The sequence below is a fragment of the Scyliorhinus canicula genome, chromosome 21 (assembly GCF_902713615.1).
Source record: "Scyliorhinus canicula chromosome 21, sScyCan1.1, whole genome shotgun sequence".
Taxonomy (NCBI): domain Eukaryota; kingdom Metazoa; phylum Chordata; class Chondrichthyes; order Carcharhiniformes; family Scyliorhinidae; genus Scyliorhinus; species Scyliorhinus canicula.
Genome location: NC_052166.1, coordinates 1467316 through 1493001, shown reverse-complemented (window position 1 = coordinate 1493001; position 25686 = coordinate 1467316). Strand labels below are relative to the sequence as shown.

At 51.7% G+C, this 25686-nt stretch overlaps 1 protein-coding gene across 1 annotated transcript in view; it reads left to right on the top strand.

Moving 5' to 3' along the window:
• The window catches only part of LOC119955803 (synaptonemal complex central element protein 1-like), a 55446-nt gene extending 31562 nt beyond the window's left edge, over positions 1-23884 (top strand). The window contains exons 9-12 of the mRNA XM_038782393.1: positions 4541-4607; positions 13116-13233; positions 18614-18700; positions 23503-23884. Of these exons, the coding sequence (XP_038638321.1) occupies positions 4541-4607; positions 13116-13233; positions 18614-18700; positions 23503-23617 (387 nt within the window). The 3' untranslated portion in view covers positions 23618-23884. The remainder of the gene's footprint in view (positions 1-4540; positions 4608-13115; positions 13234-18613; positions 18701-23502) is intronic.
• The last annotated feature ends 1802 nt before the right edge of the window (positions 23885-25686 follow it).

Sequence of the window (25686 nt, the reverse complement as noted above, 5' to 3'; positions counted from 1 at the left end):
TGACTCCTGGAATGCCTTCCGTGATGTGTTCCTTTGCCCGATGGAAACTTTCTGATGCAGAAATGATACCAAATGACATCCTTAAAAAACAATATCGCCCAAATGGAGTGTTAGAAGTGCACAGCTTCGTGCTCTCTTCATCTAACCCGAGCTGCCAAAAACCATGTGATGCATCTAATTTGCTAAAACATGTTGCTCCTGACATCTCACATGTAATTCCTTCCCTCTTCGGAATCGGATAATGTTCTCTTTTGATGTTTGGGGTCCAGACAGATTCTTAGGTCGTTATTTCTCTTCTTAATGCAGACCTTCGAGTTCCCCTAATCCATTGGTTCTTCAGTGTGTTTGATTACTCCCAAAGCCGTCATTCTTTCTAGCTCATCCTTCAGTCTGTCTTTCAACAGAGCTGGTACACATCTTGGTGCGTGTATGACTGGTTCTACATTCTCTTTGATATGTGAATGGTAAAGTGCCAAAGCCTTGATATATCCCAGTATGGAATCTACAGATGCATTTTGTCTGGTTACAGCGCAGTCTGCATTGTAAACTTGCTTAACTAGCTCAAGTGCTTCACATGCTTCCACTCCCAGTCGAGATTCACATTCCGCCTCTACAATGGAAAGTTTTACTGTGTGAATTTTGTTCTTAATATTTACATCGAGCTTGCATGCTCCTAGCGTAGTAATTTCCACTGCAGTCTTTCAGTAATACTGCTTTATTTAACACTTGTGGTTTAATTCTCAGCTCTTTCAAATCTGACAAACTGATAAGATTGGCCCTCGCTGCCGAGTCGAGTTTGAAGTTAATTAATGTTTCATTAATCATCGGTGGAACTGTCCAGTTATCTTTTGGATTCTTTTATTATCTTTTGTTTCCCTGTTGCTGCAAATCGTCATTCAAGCTTTGCCTCCTTGCATGCCTCCTTGCATGCCTTGACTATCATTGTCCTCACCAGAAATCATGCCTACGGGCAGCACGGTGGCGGAGTAGATTAGCCCTGCTGCCTCACGGCGCCAAGGTCCCAGGTTCGATCCCGGCTCTGGGTCACTGTCTGTGTGGAGTTTGCACATTCTCCCCGTGTCTGCGTGGGTTTCGCCCCCACAACCCAAAGATGTGCAGGGTAGGTGGATTGGTCATGCTAAATTGCCCCTTAATTAGAAAAAATGAATTGGGTACTCTAAATTAATTTTTACAAAATATAAATCATGCCTACGAAAAACGTGTCTCCGAGGCTTACTTCATCAACCATGTTGATTGATTTTATCTGCTTATTGGTAAATCATTATTTAGCAAAATGATTTTCATCTTTATATTTGGAGCAAATGTTACCAAACGCAGGACATTGCTGTTGCAAATGACTATTGCTGCATCACTTGCATGAAATGGAGGTTTTGGTTGGTCGCTTAAAAGGGGCTGGTTTAGCACAATGGGCTAGACAGCTGGCTTGTAATGCAGAACAAGGCCAGCAGCTTGGGTTCAATTCCCGTACCGGCCTCCCCGGACATGCGCCGGAAATGTGGCGACCAGGGGCTTTTCACAGTAACTTCATTGAAGCTTACTTGTGACAATAAGTGATTATTATTACAACTTGGGTGCGTCACAACACTAATGGCGTCGGCTGCTTCTCCTATCTTCACCCCAAATGCTTAGAGATTAGAGTGCTAATCTGCTGTGCAGCTAGCTCGCTGGCATGACAAATCTTAATAGCATCATCAAGTTGAAGCTCATTTTCCCTTAAAACCTCTTGTGTACCTTGCCGTTACAAATCTCGAACATGATTTGATTGCGGATCATCGACACTGAGCCTTCAATCGCAAATCAGTCGGAAAACTATCAAGAAATTCACCTGCCTGCAGGGTGCACATGTGAAAAATGTAGCGCTCGAACGTCTTAATTTTTTTTTCGGTGTGCAATGCCAATCAAATTGCATTACAACTTCATCGAAGTTCTTGCTATCCGCCTCGTTATCGAAAACGAATGTATTAAATATTTCTATCGCTTGTGGACCTCCTACAGTGAGCAGCAATGCAATACGCCTCTCATCAGGCTGTGCCTACAGGCCAAGAGCTGCTATGTAGAGAGTGAATTGCTGCTTACAAACATGCCAATTCTCATCTACATTACCACTGACTCAAAGCCGGTGTGGTGCCTTCAGACCTTCCACCCTGGACTTTAAAGCCTCGCAGGGCATTGAGTACAGGTTGCCAGTAATTCACGAGGTTAGTAGAAGAGATTTTTCTTTCTTCTCCGCAGTTATCTTTAATTGTTTGGATCGTCAAACAATCTTGTTTTCTTGTTAGATCTTCAAACCTGGTACCATGTTCTGGTGCTTGACCGGTAGGAATTATGCACAATAGAAAGTCTAGTTCTTGACTACTTAAATGTTTTATTATAAAATAAATGCGTGGTTCAGATAACTATGAGAATTATATTGTAAACTCCTAATTATGATAAATTATCCTGAAGCTACTGCACGTATGACTATCGACTAACACGACTGTCTCCAGACTCCTCGAGGTACAGAGTCATGTGGTAGATTTACACTGCCACCTGCTGATTGGAGGTCATTTACATCACTATTTACATGATTGCTTATGCATCACTGCCACCTCAATGGCCCCCGGGCTACTACATGGGGGCGCGAGTGGAGCTAACACCTGGAGGTCTGCTCTCGTCTTGGTCAGGTCTGCATCATCGTGGCTATGGAGCACAGGAGTGGACCACCTCCGTCTGGGACTACACCATATCACACTGTAACTGTGACACCATCCTTCTGGGTCAGTGACTGCGCCATCTCCGTCTGTGCCTGCACCAAGTCGACCAGTGCCTGCGCAATGCCGCCGACGCTCTCAGCCATGGCTCGTGTGACTAGGCCACGCTCCTGTTGTTGGCCTGGGTGGCACGCATGGCCGGCACCTCCTGCTCCTGCACATGGTTGGACTCCTCCAACTGCACCTACAGGTGTTGGCTGCTCGCCAGCAACCCCTCATGTAATCCCTGACTTTGCGACTGCATCTCCATAATCGATGGGGCTGTCCGTTCCAGAAGCTCGAAACCCATCTGGTCAGCAGCTAGGAGGGCTCTGCCCTCTGACTGTCCGCCCCCTCAGGTGTTCCTATCTCCATCTGATGTACCGGAGCATCTGTATGGTGCACACCAGAGAGTGTCCCAGCAGCCTCTTCACTAAAGTGCCCAACTGAGGTGAGTGTCTCTGGGACAGTGGAGGGTGCTGGAGGCAGCTGTGACGGGAAATCCGTGTCAATATCGGACTCGAGCTCCGGGGACTTCTGGGTTTCGGCAGGAGTCAACTCTGAGTCGGTATTGTTGCTGCTCAGCTCCCGGGGTTCGGGCCGTGGCACTGGCTGTGGCTGGGAACGAGGGTCAACAGAAGGGCTCGCCCCATCACCGGCGGGTCCTGCAAGATACATGATTAGACCACGGGCAGGGGGGGGAGGTGAGGGTGAAATGTGTGTGAGGGTGGGGTTGAGGGTGGTATGGGGGTGAGGGTGAGATGTCGGTAAGGGTGGGGTTGAGGGTGGGGTGGGGGTTGACACATTTGGCATGGGGGACCACAACTCAGCGGGGTCTCAATTCCTCGCCCAAGGCCGATTTCCACCCTGGCGACTGCCCTTTCCTCGGGCCCACCGTCCACATCCAGAGAGCTGCTCTGCTGCGGTGACAGGCCGCAGGTCTGCCCATCCCCCTCCTGTTTTCTCCCGCTCACGGCAGTTATGAGCGACTTTCTCATAGGGGGAGGGGGGCGCGACACAAATTACACAGTGTTAGACAGTCCAATGCATGCAGCCCAGGGGGTGGGTAGCTGGTGGCTTCAGTGGCCAGGATACCCGGCCATGGTGGCCAGTATGGGTGCTGGCATGTGGTGCAGGATGGGAGTTCTACCACTCCTGATGGGGTGGTGGGGTTACGAATGTGTGGGATGGGGGTTGGTGCCAGGCGCACAGTGCTGCCTACTCACCCTGGCCGCCCTGAGGAGGTCATGTAGTTTTTTTACGTCACTGCAGGGTGGCGCTGACTGCCTCTGCCACCTGCGCCCAGGCATGACGAATGGTGGCGGCTGGCAGCCTCCTTCCCGGGTATAGGGTCCACGGCAGCCAAGAGGGTCTCAAGCTCGGCCTCGATGAATCGTGGGGCTCCGGATCTTGCTGCCGTCTTGTTGGCTGGAATTCTGTGTGGGGAGTGAAACGTGTATGCGGCTGCAGCTTGTCAGCCTCCTGGGTGTGAATCGCGAATCCTGCACCATTTCTCATTGGAATTCATTGTGTTCCACGTGGTGCTAGCCCCTTAACGGTTGTTGAATCGGTCCAGGTGCGGCGCCAGTTTTGCTGTCAACACTTAGTCTCCGGAACGGAGAATCTCACCGCTGATATGTCTATAAACACACTCCAGGAAAATGAAGAATATACTTGAGAAAATGTAGGCAACACAAAAGCTCATAATTGTGTCCCTGAAACGGATTGCTCTGCTGATGCTTGTCTTCCCTCCCCAGTCAGGATAACCTTTGTCTATTCTGTTCCATCAGACTCCAGCCAGACTTCAACTGGAGATGCGCAGCATTGAAAATACCAAGCAGCAGCTTCTGACTGAAGGTAAATGCACTCCTAATCCCAATTAGGATTAAATAAAGATCACAATTTATTAACGTAACCCTTCCCCGCACCCACTCTCTCTCAACTCCCCCAGATTTCCTGATCAGCCCTACTTCTAGTTACCTTTGTTTTTTTAATATAAATTTAGAGTACCCAATTCCATTTTTTTTCCATTTAAGGGGCAATTTAGCATGGCCAATCCACCTACCCTGCACATCTTTTTGGGTTGTGGGGGTGAAACCCACACAGACATGGGGAGAATCTGCAAACTCCACACGGACAGTGAGCCAGGGCCGGGATTTGAATCTGGATCCTCAGCACCGTAGTCCCAGTGCTAATCACTACATCACATGCTGCCCTTCCAACCCTTATGGCGATGAGAGCCACGCAGACACGGGGAGAATGTCAATCAGCCCTATTTCCTGAGGCCTAGGCTTGCTGCTCTTTACCTGCCTAAGCCTCCTCGTATCACCCTCTGTGAGGACAGTGTGGAAAATGGAGAGTTCAGCGGCCAGCACAGTTAAAAGAACAGCATGATTATTTGAGTGACAGAGTCGGCTCGAGGGGTTAAATGGCCGCCTCCTAGTTTTTGGTGTCTCTCTGCTGTTCATGGCATCTTTTTTTCAAAATATGTTTATTAAGGCATTTATAAGTAAACATCAAACAAAACCACAACCAGGATGAAAACGATAACCAACAGATAACAAACAGGAGAACATAGCATAACTCAATGAATGCCAACAACCACAACCACCCTCCCTACCATACCCCCACCCTCTGCCTCCACTTTGTCTCTTTAGCCCTAATTCCCTGCCCCCCCCCCCCCCCCCCCTTCCCCCTCCCCACTGCTGACTTAACTGTCCTGGAAGAGTCAATGAATGGTCTCCATCTCTAGGCAAACCCCCTTAAGGAGAATTTAATTTTCTCCAATCTAAGGAAATCCTCGAGGTCGCTCACCCATACCCCTGGTTTCAGAGGCTCCAAGTCCCCCCACCCCAACAGGATCTGTCTCCGGGCTAGCAGAGAGTCAAAGGCCAGAGCGTCGGCCACTCCCATCCCCTGGACTCCCGGGTCTTCCGACACTCCGAACACTGGCAATTCTGGACTCGGGACCACCTTCACCCCCAGCACCACCGACATCACGCCAGCGAACCCCCGCCAAAATCTCTGCAACTTCAGGCAGGCCCAAAACATGTGGGCATGATTCGCGGGCCCTCCCGCACACGGCCACACCTATCCTCCACCCCTCAAAGAACTTGCTTATTCTGGCCACCTTGCTCATTCTAGTCCATATGTGCCGTATGGACTACCTTAAATTGAATGAGACAGCCTGGCGCATGAGGAGGACCCATTGACCTCCTCAAAGCTTCCTTCCATAACCCAGCCTCCAGCTCTCCTCCTCACACTTTTGCTTAACTACTCCTATCAGGGCGCCCTCCCAGTCCATCAATTCCTTAAATATCTCTGACATCTGGCCCTCTTCAACCCCACTTTTTAAAAATAAATTTAGAGTACCCAATTTTTTTTTTCCCAATTAAGGTGCAATTTAGCATGGCCAATCCACCTAACCTGCACGTAGAACATAGAACATAGAAAACTACAGCACAGAACAGGCCCTTCGGCTCACGATGTTGTGCCGAACTTTTGTCCCAGATTAATAACAAATTCATCTACACCCCATCATTCTACCGTAATCCATGTACCTATCCAATAGCTGCTTGAAGGTCCCTAATGTTTCCGACTCAACTACTTCCACAGGCAGTGGATTCCATGCCCCCACTACTCTCTGGGTGAAGAAACTACCTCTGACATCCCCCCTATATGTTCCACCATTCACCTTAAATTTATGTCCCCTTGTAATGGTTTGTTCTACCCGGGGAAAAAGTCTCTGACTGTCTACTCTATCTATTCCCTGATCATCTTATAAACCTCTATCAAGTCGCCCCTCATCCTTCTCCGTTCTAATGAGAAAAGGCCTAGCACCCTCAATCTTTCCTCGTAAGACCTACTCTCCATTCCAAGCAACATCCTGGTAAATCTCCTTTGCACCTTTTCCAAAGCTTCCACATCCTTCCTAAAATGAGGCGACCAGAACTGCACACAGTACTCCAAATGTGGCCTTACCAAGGTTTTGTACATCACCTCACGGCTCTTAAATTCAATCCCTCTGCTAATGAAGGCTAGCACACCATAGGCGTTCTTCACAGCTCTATCCACTTGAGTGGCAACTTTCAAAGATCTATGAACATAGACCCCAAGATCTCTCTGCTCCTCCACATTGCCAAGAACCCTACCGTTAACCCTGTGTTCCGCATTCATATTTGTCCTTCCAAAATGGACAACCTCACACTTGTCAGGGTTAAACTCCATCTGCCACTTCTCAGCCCAGCTCTGCATTCTATCTATGTCTCTTTGCAGCCAACAACAACCCTCCTCATTATCCACAACTCCACCAATCTTCGTATCATCTGCAAATTTACTGACCCATCCTTCAACTCCCTCATCCAAGTCATTAATGAAAATCACAAACAACAGAGGGCCCAGAACTGATCCCTGCGGTACGCCACTGATAACTGGGCTCCAGGCTGAATATTTGCCATCCACCACCACTCTCTGACTTCTATCGGTTAGCCAGTTCATTATCCAACTGGCCAAACATCCACTATCCCATGCCTCCTTACTTTTTGCATAAGCCTACCATGGGGAACCTTATCAAATGCCTTACTAAAATCCATTTACACCACATCCACTGCTTTACCTTCATCCACGTGCTTGGTCACCTCCTCAAATAATTCAATAAGACTTGTGAGGCAAGTCCTACCCCTCACAAATCCGTGCTGACTATCCCTAATCAAGCAGTGCCTTTCCAGATGCTCAGAAATCCAATCCCTCAGTACCCTTTCCATTACTTTGCCTTCCACCGAAGTAAGACTAACTAGCCTGTAATTCCCAGGGTTATCCCTATTCCCTTTTTTGAACAGGGGCATGACATTCGCCACTCTCCAATCCCCTGGTACCACCCCTGTTGACAGTGAGGACGAAAAGATCATTGCCAACGGCTCTGCAATGTCATCTCTTGCTTCCCATAGAATCCTTGCATATGTCCCGTCAGGCCCGGGGGACTTGTCTATCCTCAAGTTTTTCAAAATGCCCAACACATCTTCCTTCCGAACAAGTATCTCCTCGAGCTTACCAGTCTGTTTCACATTGTCCTCTCCAACAATATGGCCCCTCTCATTCGTAAATACTGAAGAAAAGTACTCGTTCAAGACCTCTCCTATCTCTTCAGACTCAATACACAATTTTTCATGCCCTCTCTTAGCTCTCCTAATCCCTTTCTTCAGTTCCCTCCTGGCTATCTTGTAGCCCTCCAGCGCCCTGTCTGAACCTTGTTTCCTCAGCCTTACATAAGTATCCTTCTTCCTCTTAACAAGACATTCAACCTCTTATCAACCATGGTTCCCTCACTCGACCATCCCTTGCCTGCCTGACAGGGACATACATATCAAAGACACGTAGTATCTGTTCCTTGAACAAGTTCCACTTTCAATTGTGTCCTTCCCTGACAGCCAATGTTCCCAACTTATGCACTTCAGTTCTTGTCTGACAGCATTGTATTTACCCTTCTCCCAGTTGTAAACCTTGCCCTGTTGCACGCACCTATCCCTCTCCATTGCTAAAGTGAAAGTCACAGAATTGTGATCACTATCTCCAAAATGCTCCCCCGCTAACAAATCTATCACCTGACCTGGTTCATTACCAAGTACCAAATCCAATATGGCCTCCCCTCTGGTCGGACAATCTACATACTGTGTTAGAAACATTTCCTGGACACACTGCACAAACACCACCCCATCCAAACTATTTGATCTAAAGAGTTTCCACTCAATGTTTGGGAAGTTGAAGTCACCCACGACTACTACCCTGTGACTTCTGCACCTTTCCAAAATCTGTTTCCCAATCTGTTCCTCCACATCTCTGCTGCTATTGGGTGGCCTATAGAAAACTCCCAACAAGGTGACTGCTCCTTTCCTATTTCTGACTTTAACCCATACTACCTCAGTAGGCAGATCCTCCTCGAACTGCCTTTCTGCAGCTGTTATACTATCTCTAATTAACAACGCCACCCCCCCCCCCCCCTCCCCCACCTCTTTTTTTTACCACCCTCCCTAATTTTATTGAAACATCTATAACCAGGAACCTCCAACAACCATTTCTGTCCCTCTTCTATCTAGGTTTCCGTGATGGCCACCACTTCGTAGTCCCAAGTACCAATCCATGCCTTCAGTTCACCCACCTTATTCCTGATGCTTCTTGCGTTGAAGTATATACACTTGAACCCATTTCCGTGCCTGCAAGTACTCTCCTTTGTCAGTGTTACCTTCCCCACTGCCTCACTACACGCTTTGACGTCCTGAACATCAGCTACCTTAGTTGCTGGACTACAAGTCCCATTCCCCTGCCAAATTAGTTTAAATTAAACCCTCCCGAAGAGTACTAGAAAACCTCCCCCCCCAGGATATTGGTGCCCCTCTGGTTCGGATGCAACCCGTCCTGCTTGTACAGGTCCCACCTTGCCCAGAATGCGCTCCAATTATCCAAATACCTGAAGCCCTCCCTCCTACACCATTCCTGCAGCCACGTGTTCAACTGCACTCTCTCCCTATTCCTAGCCTCGCTATCACGTGGCACCGGGAACAAACCAGAGATGACAACTCTGTCTGTCCTGGCTTTTAACTTCCAGCCTAACTCCCTAAACTCGTTTATCACATCCACACCCCATTTTCTATCTACGTCGTTGGTACCAATGTGCACCACGACCTCTGGCCCTCGCCCTGGCACCTGGGAGGCAAATACCTTCTGGGAGTCTCATTCGCGACCACAGAATCTCCTATCTATTCCCCTAACCATTGAATCTCCTATTACTATTGCTTTTCTATGCTCCCCCCTTCCCTTCTGATCCCCAGACCCAGACTCAGTGCCAGAGAACTGGCCGCTAGGGCCTTCCTCTGGCATGTCATCCGCCCCAACAGCATCCAAAACGGTATACTTGTTTTGAATGGGAACGACCACGAGGGATCCCTGCACTGTCTGCCCGTTTGTTTTCTTTCCCCTGACTGTAACCCAGCTATTCTTGTCCAATACCTTGGGTGTGGCTACCTCCCTGTAACTCTTCTCTATTGCCCCCTCTGCGTCCCGGATGATCCGAAGTTCATTCGGCTCCAGCTCCAGTTCCCTAACACGGTCTCTGAGGAGCTGGAGTTGGGTTCACTTCCCGCAGGTATAGTTAGTGGGGACACCGGTGGTATCCCTCACCACCCACATCCTACAGGAGGAGCTTGTAACTGCCCTAGCCTCCATTCCCTCTTACTTTACAGAATGTAGCTGCCCTGTGGACCAACTGGAACTCCGCCCTCCGACTCTGCTCCCAGTCAGCTGCACTCTCTGTAAACTCCCGGCTCCCTTCACGCTCTTTGAGGAAATGTAGGAAATGAAATGAAAGGAGCGCCTTACTCGCTCCTCACCGAACTCCCTCAGTCACCAAACTCTCACTATCGCACTCAAATGCACCCAAATTCAGCACTCCCTCAGTCACCAAACCCTCACTATAGCACTCAAATGCACCCAAATTCAGCACTCCCTCAGTCACCAAACTCTCACTATAGCACTCAAATCCACCAAAATTCAGCACTCCCTCAGTCACCAAACCCTCACTATAGCACTCAAATGCACCCAAATTCAGCACTCCCTCAGTCACCAAACTCTCACTATCGCACTCAAATCCACCAAAATTCAGCACTCCCTCAGTCACCAAACTCTCACTATAGCACTCAAATGCACAGAAATACAGCACTCAGTGTAAAGTCTGCACTGTAACCTGCTCAGATTTATACTGTGACTCTGGCCTCTGAAAACTGGCCTAATCCAATTAACTAATTAACAAGCTCCAACTGCAAGTACTTACAAGTAGAGCCTTTGTTTTAAGCTGATTGAAAATTCACCTTCTCAATCAAACAGCTAGTTTTAAGTTAATTAATTAAATAACATAAAGACTAGACGTTAGATAAAAATTAAAAATAAACCCTTAATATCCCTCAGTCACCAAACTCTCACTATAGCACGCAAAACCACCCAAACTTAGCACTCAGTGCAAACAAAGTGCTGAATTTGGGTGGATTTGAGTGACTGAGGGAGTTAGGTGAGGAGCGAGTAAGGTGCTCCTTTCATTTAATTTCCTACATTTCCTCAAAGAGCGAGAAGGGAGCCGGGAGTTTACAGAGAGTGCAGCTGACTGGGAGCAGAATCAGAGGGCGGAGTTCCAGTTGGTCCACAGTGCAGCTATATTCTGTGAGGTAAGAGGGATGGAGGCTAGGGCAGTTGCATGCTGCTCAGTATTCACTAGAGAGAGGGGCCTTGTTGCCCATGAGAACAGTGTGAACCAGGTTAATAGACTCAAACAGGTTGATATTAAGAAGGAGGATGTGCTGGAAATTTTGAAAAGCATCAGGATCTATAACTCCCCTGGGCCTGATGGGATATACCCAAGGTTACTACGGGAAGTGAGGAGATTGCTGCGCCGTTGGCGATGATCTTTGCGTCCTCACTCTCCACTAGAGTAGAACCGGATTATTGGAGGGAGGCGAATGTTGTTCCCCTGTTCAAGAAAGGGAATAGGGTAATCCCTGGGAATTACAGACCCATCAGTCTTATGTCTGTGGTGAGCAAAATATTGGAAAGAATTCTGAGAGATAGGATTTATGATTATTTAGAAAACATAGTTTGATTAAAGATGGTCAGCATGGCTTTGTGAGGGGCAGGTCATGCCTCAGAAGCCTCATTGAATTCTTTGAGGATGTGACGAGACACATTGATGAAGGTCAGTGGATGTGGTGTATATGGATTTCAGTAAGGCATTTGATAAGGTTCCCCATGGTAGGCTCATTCAGAAAGTTAGGGGGCATGGGATACAGGGACTTTTGGCTGTCTGGATATAGAATTGGCTGGCCGAAAGAAGACAGCGAGTGGTAGTGGATGGAAAGTATTCCACCTGGAGGTCAGTGACCAATGGTGTCCCGCAAGATCTGTTCTGGGACCTCTGCTCTTTGTGGTTTTTATAAATGACTTGGATGAGGAAGGGTGAGTTAGTAAGTTTGCCGATGACACGAAGGTTGGTGGAGTTGTAGATAGTGTTGAGGGTTGTTACAGGTTACAACAGGACATTGACAGGATGCAGAGCTGGGCTGAGAAGTGGCAGATGGAGTTTCAACCTTGATAAATGTGAAGTGATTCATTTTGGAAAGTCGAATTTGAATGCTGAATACAGGGTTAAAGGCAGGATTCTTGGAAGTGTGGAGGGACAGAGGGATCTTGGGGTCCATGTACATAGATCCCTCAAAGTTGCCACCCAGGTTGATAGGGTTGTTAAGAAGGCGTATGGTGTGTTGGCTTTCATGAGTTTAAGAGCTGCAAGGTTTTGCTGCAGCTTTATAAAACTCTAGTTAGGCCACACTTGGAATATTGTGTCCAGTTCTGGTCGCCTCATTATCGGAAGGATGTGGATGCTTTGGAGAGGGTACAGAGGAGATTTACCAGGATGCTACCTGGACTGGAGGGCAGGTCTTCTGAAGAAAGGTTGAGGGAGCGAGGGCTTTTCTCACTGGAGCGAAGAAGGCAGGGAGGTGACTTGATAGAGGTGTACAAGGTGATGAGAGGCGTGGATAGAGTGGATAGCCAGAGACTTTTCCCCAGGGCGGAAATGGCTGTCATGAGGGGGACATAATTTTAAGGTGATTGGAGGAGGTATAGAGGAGATGTCAGAGGCAGGTTCTTTACACACAGAGTGGTGGGTGTGTGGAATGCACTGTCAGCAGAGGTGGTAGAGTCAGAGTCATTAGGGACATTTAAGCGACTCAGGCACATGGACAGCAGTAAATTGAAGGGGTTTAGGTGAGGTTGATCTTAGATTAGGATAAATGGTCGGCACAACATGGTGGGCTGAAGGGCCTGTACTGTGCTGTGCTGTACTGTTCTATGTTTTATGTACCTCTCCTGCCCCTCGCCTGAATCGGAAAGACCTCGCTCTTTCCCATGTTTAATTTGTACCTTGAAAACCAGCCAAATTCCACCAAAATGTCCATGATACCCCCTATGCTTTCCAGTGTGTCCGATCTATATAACCGCAGGTTATCCACATATAGGGACACCCTATGCTCCCCCCCCACCCTGCCCCCCACACAAACCCTTCCAGCCCCTTGATGCTCTAAGCGCCATCGCCAGTGGCTCTATCACCAACATATACCTCCCTTTCACAAATCCCATCTGATTCCCCCCCCCATCACCTCCGGTCAAAACTTGTTCATGGCATCTTACTGTGCAAATATTGCATGACCACAGCAACTGGGATTAATAATGACTGGTTGTGTGTGAAGGGTGGGAGAGGTATGAGGGCTAAGGTTCTATGTGCTAATAACTCTGTCTTTTATCGCTGTGTGTCTTTCTTTGTAACAGAGCACGTGATGATGGAGAAAATGAGCACCCTGGATAAGGAACTGGACTCTCTTCAGCAGCATGGAGCTGCCTCCAATGAGGCCATCTTCCTACACAGCAAAGAAGCTAAAGTCACCCAGTATGTAGAGCAATGTCAAGCTGGCCAAGGTGCAAAGTTGCACCTCATCAGAGTAAGAACTTACAACGCCAGGTTAAAATCCAACGGGTTTATTTGGAATCACTAGCTTTCGGAGCGTAGCTCCTTCATCAGGCGACTCATGTTTCGCAAGCTCGTGATTCCAAATAAGCCTTTAACCTGGTGTAAGGTGTCTCACTGTGCCCACCCCAGTCCAACGCAGGCATCTCCACATCATCGCACCTCCTCATGACACACTGAAACACGACTTGGCGGGGATGGCATCAGGGTCACAAGGGCACGAATTCTCCGACTGATGGCATAGGGTGGCAGGAAGTGGGAAGAGAGAATCCAGCTGCCAGAGAACGGTGCGCTGCCGAGAAACATCCAGCTGGGGGATTGGACAATCCAGCCCATGATCTCATAGCCATCACAGAGACATGGTTACAAGGAGATCAAAACTGGGAACTTAATTCATAGAATTCCTACAGTGCAGAAGGAGGCCATTCGGCCCATTGAGTCTGCACCGACTCTTCGTACGAGCACTCTACCCATATCCACTCACCCAAGCACCCCTCCTACCCCCCCAACCCTTTAATCTAACCTGCACATCCCATAACACTAAGGGGCAATCTACCTAACCCGTACACCTATGGACTGTGGGAGAAAACCGGAACACCTGGAGGAAACCAACGCAGACACGGGGAGCATGAACAAACTCCACACAGACAGTGACCCAAGCCAGAATTGAACCCGGGGGCCTGGCGCTGTGAGGCAGCAGTGCTAACCACTGTGGCACAGTGCCGCCCACTTCACGAATATTCAGGGATATTTAACCTTTTGGAAAGAAGGAAAAGATGATAGGGTAGCACTGTTAATAATGAGGACAGTTGTGAGAGACGATCTACACTTAGATTATGTAGAGTCGATTTGGGTGGAGGTAAAAAACAGGAAGGGAAAGAAGACATTGGTAGGAGTAAGACTCTTCCCCGGGCCTCCCTGCACCAACTGACCCTTCCCCGGGCCTCCCTGCACCGAGTGACCCTTCCCCGGGCCTCCCTGCACCAACTGACCCTTCCCCGGGCCTCCCTGCACCGAGTGACCCTTCCCCGGGCCTCCCTGCACCGACTGACCCTTCCCCTAGCCTCCCTGCACCGAGTGACCCTTCCCCGGGCCTCCTGCGCCGAGTGACCCTTCCCCTGGCCTCCCTGCACCGTGACCCTTCCCCTGGGCCTCCCTGCACCAACTGACCCTTCCCCTGGCCTCCCTGCACCGAGTGACCCTTCCCCTGGCCTCCCTGCACCGTGACCCTTCCCCTGGGCCTCCCTGCACTGAGGGACCCTTCCCCGGGCCTCCCTGCACCGAGTGACCCTTCCCCTGGCCTCCCTGCACCGTGACCCTTCCCCTGGGCCTCCCTGCACCGTGACCCTTCCCCTGGGCCTCCCTGCACCGAGTGACCCTTCCCCGGGCCTCCCTGCACCGAGTGACCCTTCCCCGGGGCTCCCTGCACCGACTGACCCTTCCCCTGGCCTCCTGCACTGAGGGACCCTTCCCCAGGCCTCCCTGCACCGAGTGACCCTTCCCCGGGCCTCCCTGCACTGAGTGACCCTTCCCTGGGCCTCCCTGCACCGAGTGACCCTTCCCCGGGCCTCCCTGCACCGACTGACCCTTCCCCTGGCCTCCCTGCACCGAGTGACCCTTCCCCGGGCCTCCCTGCACCGAGTGACCCTTCCCCGGGCCTCCCTGCACCGAGTGACCCTTCCCCGGGCCTCCCTGCACTGAGGGACCCTTCCCCGGGCTTCCCTGCACCGACTGACCCTTCCCCTGGCCTCCCTGCACCGAGTGACCCTTCCCCGGGCCTCCCTGCACCGACTGACCCTTCCCCTGGCCTCCCTGCACCGAGTGACCCTTCCCTGGGCCTCCCTGCACCGACTGACCCTTCCCCGGGCCTCCCTGCACCGAGTGACCCTTCCCCGGGCCTCCCTGCACCGAGTGACCCTTCCCCGGGCCTCCCTGCACCGAGTGACCCTTCCCCGGGCCTCCCTGCACCGAGTGACCCTTCCCCGGGCCTCCCTGCACCGAGTGACCCTTCCCCGGGCCTCCCTGCACCGAGTGACCCTTCCCCGGGCCTCCCTGCACCGAGTGACCCTTCCCCGGGCCTCCCTGCACCGAGTGACCCTTCCCCTGGCCTCCTGCACCGAGTGACCCTTCCCTGGGCCTCCCTGCACCGAGTAACCCTTCCCCGGGCCTCCCTGCACCGTGACCCTTCCCCGGGCCTCCCTGCACCGAGTGACCCTTCCCCGGGCCTCCTGCACTGAGGGACCTTCCCCTGGCCTCCTGCACCGTGACCCTTCCCCTGGCCTCCCTGCACTGAGTGACCCTTCCCCTGGCCTCCCTGCACCGAGTGACCCTTCCCCTGGCCTCCCTGCACCGAGTGACCCTTCCCCGGGCCTCCCTGCACCGAGTGACCCTTCCCCTGGCCTCCCTGCACTGAGTGACCCTTCCCCTGGCCTCCCTGCACCGAGTGACCCTTCCCCGGGCCTCCCTGCACCGTGACCCTTCCCCGGGCCTCCCTGCACTGAGGGACCCTTCCCCGGGCCTCCCTGCACCGACTGACCCTTCCCCGGGCCTCCCTGCACCGAGTGACCCTTCCCCGGGCCTCCCTGCACTGAGGGACCCTTCCCCGGGCCTCCCTGCACCGTGACCCTTCCCCGGGCCTCCCTGCACCGAGTGACCCTTCCCCGGGCCTCCCTGCACCGAGTGACCCTTCCCCGGGCCTCCCTGCACCGAGTGACCCTTCCCTGGGCCTCCCTGCACCGACTGACCCTTCCCCTGGCCTCCTGCACTGAGGGACCCTTCCCCGGGCCTCCCTGCACCAAGTGACCCTTCCCCTGGCCTCCCTGCACTGAGGGACCTTCCCCTGGCCTCCCTGCACCGAGTGACCCTTCCCCGGGCCTCCCTGCACCGAGTGACCCTTCCCCGGGCCTCCCTGCACCGAGTGACCCTTCCCCGGGCCTCCCTGCACCGAGTGACCCTTCCCCTGGCCTCCCTGCACCGAGTGACCCTTCCCGGGCCCCCCTGCACCGAGTGACCCTTCCCCGGGCCTCCCTGCACCGTGACCCTTCCCCGGGCCTCCCTGCACCGAGTGACCCTTCCCCGGGCCTCCCTGCACCGAGTGACCCTTCCCCGGGCCTCCCTGCACTGAGTGACCCTTCCCCGGGCCTCCCTGCACCGAGTGACCCTTCCCTGGGCCTCCCTGCACCGAGTGACCCTTCCCTGGGCCTCCCTGCACCGAGTGACCCTTCCCCGGGCCTCCCTGCACCGAGTGACCCTTCCCCGGGCCTCCCTGCACCGAGTGACCCTTCCCCTGGCCTCCTGCACCGAGTGACCCTTCCCTGGGCCTCCCTGCACCGAGTGACCCTTCCCTGGGCCTCCCTGCACCGTGACCCTTCCCCTGGCCTCCCTGCACTGAGGGACCCTTCCCCTGGCCTCCCTGCACTGAGGGACCCTTCCCCGGGCCTCCCTGCACCGAGTGACCCTTCCCCGGGCCTCCCTGCACCGTGACCCTTCCCCGGGCCTCCCTGCACCGAGTGACCCTTCCCCGGGCTTCCCTACACCGAGTGACCCTTCCCCTGGCCTCCTGCACCGAGTGACCCTTCCCTGGGCCTCCCTGCACCGAGTGACCCTTCCCCTGGCCTCCTGCACCGAGTGACCCTTCCCCGGGCCTCCCTGCACCGTGACCCTTCCCCGGGCCTCCCTGCACTGAGGGACCTTCCCCTGGCCTCCCTGCACCGAGTGACCCTTCCCCGGGCCTCCCTGCACCGAGTGACCCTTCCCCGGGCCTCCCTGCACTGAGGGACCTTCCCCTGGCCTCCCTGCACCGTGACCCTTCCCCGGGCCTCCCTGCACTGAGGGACCTTCCCCTGGCCTCCCTGCACCGAGTGACCCTTCCCCGGGCCTCCCTGCACCGAGTGACCCTTCCCCAGGCCTCCCTGCACCGTGACCCTTCCCCGGGCCTCCCTGCACCGAGTGACCCTTCCCCGGGCCTCCCTGCACCGAGTGACCCTTCCCCGGGCCTCCCTGCACAGAGTGACCCTTCCCCTGGCCTCCTGCACCGAGTGACCCTTCCGCAGGCCTCCCTGCACCGAGTGACCCTTCCCCGGGCCTCCCTGCACCGAGTGACCCTTCCCCGGGCCTCCCTGCACCGTGACCCTTCCCCGGGCCTCCCTGCACCGTGACCCTTCCCCGGGCCTCCCTGCACCGAGTGACCCTTCCCCAGGCCTCCCTGCACCGAGTGACCCTTCCCCTGGCCTCCCTGCACCGTGACCCTTCCCCGGGCCTCCTGCACCGTGACCCTTCCCCGGGCCTCCCTGCACCGAGTGACCCTTCCCCGGGCCTCCCTGCACTGAGTGACCCTTCCCCGGGCCTCCCTGCACCGAGTGACCCTTCCCCGGGCCTCCCTGCACCGAGTGACCCTTCCCCGGGCCTCCCTGCACCGAGTGACCCTTCCCCGGGCCTCCCTGCACCGACTGACCCTTCCCCTGGCCTCCCTGCACCGAGTGACCCTTCCCCTGGCCTCCCTGCACCGAGTGACCCTTCCCCGGGCCTCCCTGCACCGAGTGACCCTTCCCCGGGCCTCCTGCACTGAGGGACCTTCCCCTGGCCTCCTGCACCGTGACCCTTCCCCTGGCCTCCCTGCACTGAGTGACCCTTCCCCTGGCCTCCCTGCACCGAGTGACCCTTCCCCTGGGCCTCCCTGCACTGAGTGACCCTTCCCCTGGCCTCCCTGCACCGAGTGACCCTTCCCCTGGCCTCCCTGCACCGAGTGACCCTTCCCCGGGCCTCCCTGCACCGAGTGACCCTTCCCCGGGCCTCCCTGCACCGTGTGACCCTTCCCCTGGCCTCCTGCACCGAGTGACCCTTCCCCTGGCCTCCCTGCACCGAGTGACCCTTCCCCGGGCCTCCCTGCACCGAGTGACCCTTCCCCAGGCCTCCCTGCACCGAGTGACCCTTCCCCTGGCCTCCCTGCACCGAGTGACCCTTCCCCGGGCCTCCTGCACTGAGGGACCCTTCCCCGGGCCTCCCTGCACCGAGTGACCCTTCCCTGGGCCTCCCTGCACCGAGTGACCCTTCCCCGGGCCTCCCTGCACCGAGTGACCCTTCCCCTGGCCTCCCTGCACTGAGGGACCCTTCCCCGGGCCTCCCTGCACCGAGTGACCCTTCCCCGGGCCTCCCTGCACTGAGGGACCTTCCCCTGGCTATCTGGATTTATTTTTTTTAATGAGATTTTGAGAAATGTCTGAAATAATTTTTGATAAAGCAATATGAAAACAAAAATTGACCTGAAAGAATGAGTATTGGGTTTCTGTCTTCCGGTTTGTAGCCAACTGTTTTACGAAGCGAACACGGCGGCAAAAGAATTGCTCCGAGAGGCATCAGAGGACCTTCAGCAGAAAGCGATGCGAAGCAGGTAAGGTGAGAGATATCAACACTGGAATCTGTGACTAGACTTATTGCCAGGATCAGGAGGAATTCCTCAGGTAAGATGAGAGACAGCAACATTATATCTCCTCCGCACACTCTATACAGAGCAATTCTTGAAATGTGGTGACCTGAACTGTACACATCTCAGCTGTGGCCTAATCCGCGTTTTATACAGATCCATCATTACCTCCTGCTTCTGTATTCTATTTGTCGTCCAGTAAAGGAAAACATTCCCTCTCCTTTCTTTAACACATTACCCACCTGTCCTGCACCTTCAGGGACTTGTGGCCATGCACCCCAAGGTCTCGGACTTCCTCAACCCCCTCTCAATATCCTCCCGTTTATCCCTCAATATCCTCCCGTTTATCTCTCAGTATCCTCCCGTTTATCTCTCAGTATCCTCCCGTTTATCCCTCAATATCCTCCCATTTATCTCTCTCTATCCTCCCGTTTATCTCTCAGTATCCTCCCGTTTATCTCTCAGTATCCTCCCGTTTATCTCTCAGTATCCTCCCGTTTATCTCTCAGTATCCTCCCGTTTATCTCTCAGTATCCTCCCGTTTATCTCTCAGTATCCTCCCGTTTATCTCTCAGTATCCTCCCGTTTATCTCTCAATATCCTCCCGTTTATCTCTCTCTATCCTCCCGTTTATCTCTCAGTATCCTCCCGTTTATCCCTCAATATCCTCCCGTTTATCTCTCAGTATCCTCCCGTTTATCTCTCTCTATCCTCCCGTTTATCTCTCAGTATCCTCCCGTTTATCTCTCAGTATCCTCCCGTTTATCTCTCAGTATCCTCCCGTTTATCCCTCAATATCCTCCCATTTATCTCTCTCTATCCTCCCGTTTATCTCTCAGTATCCTCCCGTTTATCTCTCAGTATCCTCCCGTTTATCTCTCAGTATCCTCCCGTTTATCTCTCAGTATCCTCCCGTTTATCTCTCAGTATCCTCCCGTTTATCTCTCAGTATCCTCCCGTTTATCTCTCAGTATCCTCCCGTTTATCTCTCAGTATCCTCCCGTTTATCTCTCAGTATCCTCCCGTTTATCTCTCAATATCCTCCCGTTTATCTCTCTCTATCCTCCCGTTTATCTCTCAGTATCCTCCCGTTTATCCCTCAATATCCTCCCGTTTATCTCTCAGTATCCTCCCGTTTATCTCTCTCTATCCTCCCGTTTATCTCTCAATATCCTCCCGTTTATCTCTCTCTATCCTCCCGTTTATCTCTCAGTATCCTCCCGTTTATCTCTCAGTATCCTCCCGTTTATCTCTCAATATCCTCCCGTTTATCTCTCTCTATCCTCCCGTTTATCTCTCAGTATCCTCCCGTTTATCTCTCAATATCCTCCCGTTTATCTCTCAATATCCTCCCGTTTATCCCTCAATATCCTCCCGTTTATCTCTCAATATCCTCCCGTTTATCTCTCAGTATCCTACCGTTTATCTCTCAGTATCCTACCGTTTATCTCTCAGTATCCTCCCGTTTATCCCTCAATATCCTCCCGTTTATCTCTCAGTATCCTCCCATTTATCTCTCAGTATCCTCCCGTTTATCTCTCAATATCCTCCCGTTTATCTCTCAGTATCCTCCCGTTTATCTCTCAGTATCCTCCCGTTTATCTCTCAGTATCCTCCCGTTTATCTCTCAGTATCCTCCCGCTTATCCCTCAATATCCTCCCGTTTATCTCTCAGTATCCTCCCGTTTATCTCTCAGTATCCTCCCATTTATCTCTCAGTATCCTCCCGTTTATCTCTCAGTATCCTCCCGTTTATCTCTCAGTATCCTCCCGTTTATCTCTCAGTATCCTCCCATTTATCTCTCAGTATCCTCCCGTTTATCTCTCAGTATCCTCCCGTTTATCCCTCAATATCCTCCCGTTTATCTCTCAGTATCCTCCCGTTTATCTCTCAGTATCCTCCCATTTATCTCTCAGTATCCTCCCGTTTATCTCTCAGTATCCTCCCATTTATCTCTCAGTATTCTGGAGACAACAGCTGTCCCCTTCACTATTAAATACACAGCCGATTTGTGTGTCATCTGCCAATTTCCCAATCATCCCACCCACATTTAAGTCTAAATTAATAATATATATACATCAAACAGCAAGGGACCTAACACTGGGCCTTGTGGAAAGCCACTGGAAACAGTTTTCCATTCGCAAAAATATCCGTCGATCATTACGCTTTGTTTCCTGTCACTGAGAAAATTTTGGATCTGACTCGCCACCTTCTCCCGTACCGCATGGGCTTTTACTTTTCTGACCAATCTGCCATGTGGCTTACTGAAATCCATTTGGACAACATCCACTGCACAATCCTCATCGATCCTCCTTGTCACTTCACCAAAACATTTCTCGTATATTAGACATGATGGTCCCCTAACAAAAGCATGCTGACTATCCCTAACTAATCCGTGCCTTTCTAAGTGACAGTTTAACCTGTCTGTCAGGAGACAGTGATGAGGGAGGGAACACCGGCGATACTTCCGTAGTGGGGTTGGTGGAAGAGAGAGCCCGATGATGGTTGGGGAGGGTGGGATGTGGGGAGTTGATGTTCAGCGCTGGTCAGAACGCCCTTTAAAGATGGCGCCCTGATCTCTGTGTAGCTGGGCTCACCAGCTCTATCAGGCCCCAGCAAGCCAGAGTTACGGCAAAAGCTGTGCGCAATCAGTTCCTTTTCTTCAGAAAGCCTCAGGATCGGGAGTGAAAACTGGTCTGTGCAGCTGGCGAGCATCACGCCGGTTTCCAATCAGAGCCCAACACTCTGGAAAACACAGCAAGATTCCAGCCATTAATTACAGCTGCAAAATTCCAAGTATAGAATCATAGAATCTACAGCACAGAGACAGGTATAATATTAAAAACTCCAAAACGGTGTTGCCATGAGGCATTTACTCATCTCCTCAGAATCCTAACTCAGTGTGGTCATCGAGCCTCAACTCGCACATGTTGCAGCAAACGTGAACGATGCTCCCACAATGCATCACAGATAATTTGCCCTTTCAGGTCTCTCCCTCACCACCGGCAAACATCAAGGCTGTGGAGAAAAATAGTGGTCGAGCCCAGAAACACCTGCTCACACATTGTGTCTTTATATGGATTGTGTGTGCTGTAAGGGTCCTTCCTGTTTATTCTCATTTATTCCCTTATTTTACCTGGCATCCTATACCTGAATGAAATGAAAAGCGCTTATTGTCACAAGTAGGCTCCAAATGAAGTTACTGTGAAAAGCCCCTAGTCGCCACATTCCGGCGCCTGCGCGGGGAGGCTGGTACGGGTAATTCAAACAGAAGGATCCAGAAGGCTATGCTGATTTAAATTGATGATTGTAGATGGACTGGCACCAGTGACAGAGATTGGCCGGCGTCGGTGATGATTCGGTTAGATTGATTTGGCTCATGGTCAACGAATTGGCCCAAAAGGCTGTGTCCTGTCCGATAACAGGTGGTGATTGGATTTGATCCCACTGGAATGTTTCAGAGCTGGAAGGATTGAGTTTGGGCTTCAGTTTGACTCCTGGCTGCTCAGAGGAAGGACTGTTGTCCTCTCCCCTCACCGTTTTTCTCCAGAGAGGCGGTGTTTCTGAACTGGCAGGGAGCCTGGGTGGATCTGTGTACAGGAGAACCATTACAGGGGAGCACCGAGTAACTCTCCCTCCAGGTAAATGGGGTAGTAGGTATTAGCTTGTCGATAACCAGTTATGGTTACTGCATATTTCATCATTATTCTTAACAGTAATTGTGTTTCAACTTACAAACCTGATGACTGTAATTATTGGCTAGCCAAAGGCAAATACTTTGGGAATGTTTCTAAGAATTATTAGTTAATTCACTTGTGTTGTGACTCTTGGGCACAGGCTGGAACGGACCAGGCACTAGCCCAGTGTGTTATAACAGTGCTGTTCCCGGGCAACTCATCCTCCCAGTATCCATGTGTTTGATCCACTCCTGCAGCTCACCAATCCGCTTCCTCCCCCAGATTTGCCTTGGCTTGCGCATCATTTCCAAAATGACAGAAAATTAATTTAATAATATTGACACTGGGGGGGATGAGTGATTCACCTTCCAACTCCGCCCCCAAAGCCTGTCCACCATCTACAAGGCACAAGTGTGATGGAAACTCGCCTCTCGCCTGGACGAGTGCATCTCCAACAACACATAAGAAGCTCCACACCATCCAGGACAAAGCAGCCCCTTTCTCCCTCCGTCCCCCCCAGCTTGATTGACACCCCGTCCACCAACACATACTCAAGAAGCAGTTGTGACTGGCAGAACCTGCAAGTGACACTCACGTCACAGTCCATGAATAGTAAAATAAATAAGTCAATTATCCTGGGTGTTTGTTCAGACAGTGGGTTCCCCAGGACAGAATATACCAGACGGACATCAGTTGACTCAAAACTCGTGCTGTTTCTTCTCCCCCTGTCTGCGTGGGTCTCACCCCCACAACCCAATGACGCGCAGGGTAGGCGAATTGGCTAAATTGCCCCTCAATTGGAAAAGAAAATGAATAGGTACTCGAAAGTTATTTTAAAAATCTTCCTGTTTCTTGTTAAATGACCTATGGCCAGGATTTTACGGCCCTACCACAGCTTGCCTTTCCCCCCGCACCCTGCCACAACCCAGTGCATGCGACGGGGTCATTTAATTTACCCCGGTAATCTGCCGGCAGGCTGGAAGTGCCGGGGAAATCCCGGCCATGCTAAAAATTGCTTCGGGCCACCTAACAGAATGAAGGCTCAGCCTTTACCATCGACGCTCACTGTGCAATCCTCTCTTCTTGGATAGGTTTGAGAAGGACTGGGAATCCAGGAGGAAGATCGGCGTCCAAGGCAGGGACAGTGACATGGACAAAAGCGAGGAGGGAGTATGCCAGGAAAAACAGGTGCGTGTGCATGTTTGAACAAGGCTGGGCAGAGCGGCATGTACCAAGGACTTCTACCACAATGACAAAAATCGCATGAATGGCCTTCCCCTGGAGCTATATAAAGTCCAATTGAAAACACATATTATTCAACAAAGGTTAATAATTGCAGATAAATGCTTGTTGACATGGAACAAAAGAAACACTCAGAAAACGAGTGGCTAGCTTTGATAAGCATCAATTCTGTTTGTAGTTCTGTAATTTACTGACATAATGGAAAGCTAATATAAACTGTTATTTCCTCCATATGTTCTGATATGTGTGTTTGTGTGAGAGAGTACTTATGAGTGAGTATGCGCGTGAGAAAGCATGTATGCATGAGCGAGCCAGTGTATGTGTGACAACATAAGAGCAAGGAGTAGACAATTCAGCCCCTCGAGCCTGATCTACCATTCAAAATTATCATGGCCGATCTCTTAGAATTTACAATGCAGAAGGAGGCCATTCGGCCCATTGAGTCTGCATCGGACCTTGGAAAAGCGCACTCTACTTAAGGCCACACCTCCACCCTATCCCCATAACCGACTAACCTCAAGTAACCTTTTGGACACGAAGGAGCAATTTAGCACAGCCAATCCACCTAACCTGCACATCTTTGGACTGTGGGAGGAAACCGGAGCACCCAGAGGAAACCCACACAGACACGGGGGTAAAATGCAAACTCCACAGTCACCTGCGGCCAAAATGGAACCCAGGTCCCTGGAGCTGTGAGCAGGAGTGCTAACCACTGTGCCACATCTAGCCTCAACTCCACTTTCCTGCCCATTCTCCATAACCCTTTAACCCATTGCTCATTAAAAATCTGTCCATCTGCTCCTTAAATTTACTCAATGACCTGGCAGCCACTGCACTCTGGGGTAGTGATTCCCACAGATTCAGGACTCTTTGTGATCTGCAATCTCTCCTCAATTCTGTCTTAAATCTGCTCCCCCTTATCCAAAATCGATTTTTTTTTTCCAATTAAGGGGCAATTTGGCGTGCCCAATCCACCTACCCTGCACATCTTTGGGTTGTGGAGGCGAAACCCACACAAACACGGGGAGAATGTGCAAACTCCACACGGACAGTGACCCAGGGCCGGGATTGAACCTGGGACCTCAGCGCCGTGAGGCAGCAGTGCTAACGACTGTGTCACCGTGCTGCCTGTGGTCATATGCCTGTAAGCAACACCAGAAATGGCTGGTGGTGTTACCTCCAACCAGCAGGTGTCGGTACAGCCACACCATGCGGTCTCAGGGCAGTGGTCATGTGACAAGACACTCCAATATAAGTGGGGACAGAGTAAGTCACAGGCAAATAGTTATAAGACGTAGAGGTGGACAGACAGGCTGGGTGTAGTTCCAGAGGAGTATAAAGAGACACCATAGTCTTTATTATTGTCACAAGTAGGCTCACATTAAAACTGCAATGAAGTTACTGTGAAAAGCCCCTAGTCGCCACACTGCAGCACCTTTTCGGGTACACTGAGGGAGAATTCAGAATGTCCAGTTCACCTAACCTGCACGTCTTGTGGGAGGAAACCGGAGCACCCGGAGGAAACCCAGGCAGACATGGGGAGAATGTGCAGACTCCGTACAGAAGGTGAATCGGGAAGGCGGGAATCGAACCCGGGACACTGTGAAGAACAGTGCTAACCAATGTGCTACCATGCCGTCCATGATAACCTGCTCTGTAACAGATCAATAAAGATCCTGGTTTGGACAAGTCAAGTTGTTTGGTAGATTTCTTGCTGGACAGCGAACACCAAACACAACATGGTGCCAAGAGTGCTGAAGATAACGACAGCAATGACACAGTTAGAAATTCGGAGGACAGGCCGACCTGGTGAACTGCAGCCTGTGGCGACTCAATGCTCTAGAAGATGCCGAAGCGCGAGGTGGAAGGACTGAAAGCTCCCCACCAGCTTCAGATATCCGGTCATGCAGACAAAAACTGGCGGCTCTTCAAGCAACAGTTCAAAGTCTATGTTTCGGCCCTAGGCCAACAGGCCCAGCCTGATGAAAGGCGAATAGCATTGCTGCTAACAGTGGCAGGTCCGCGAGCAATTG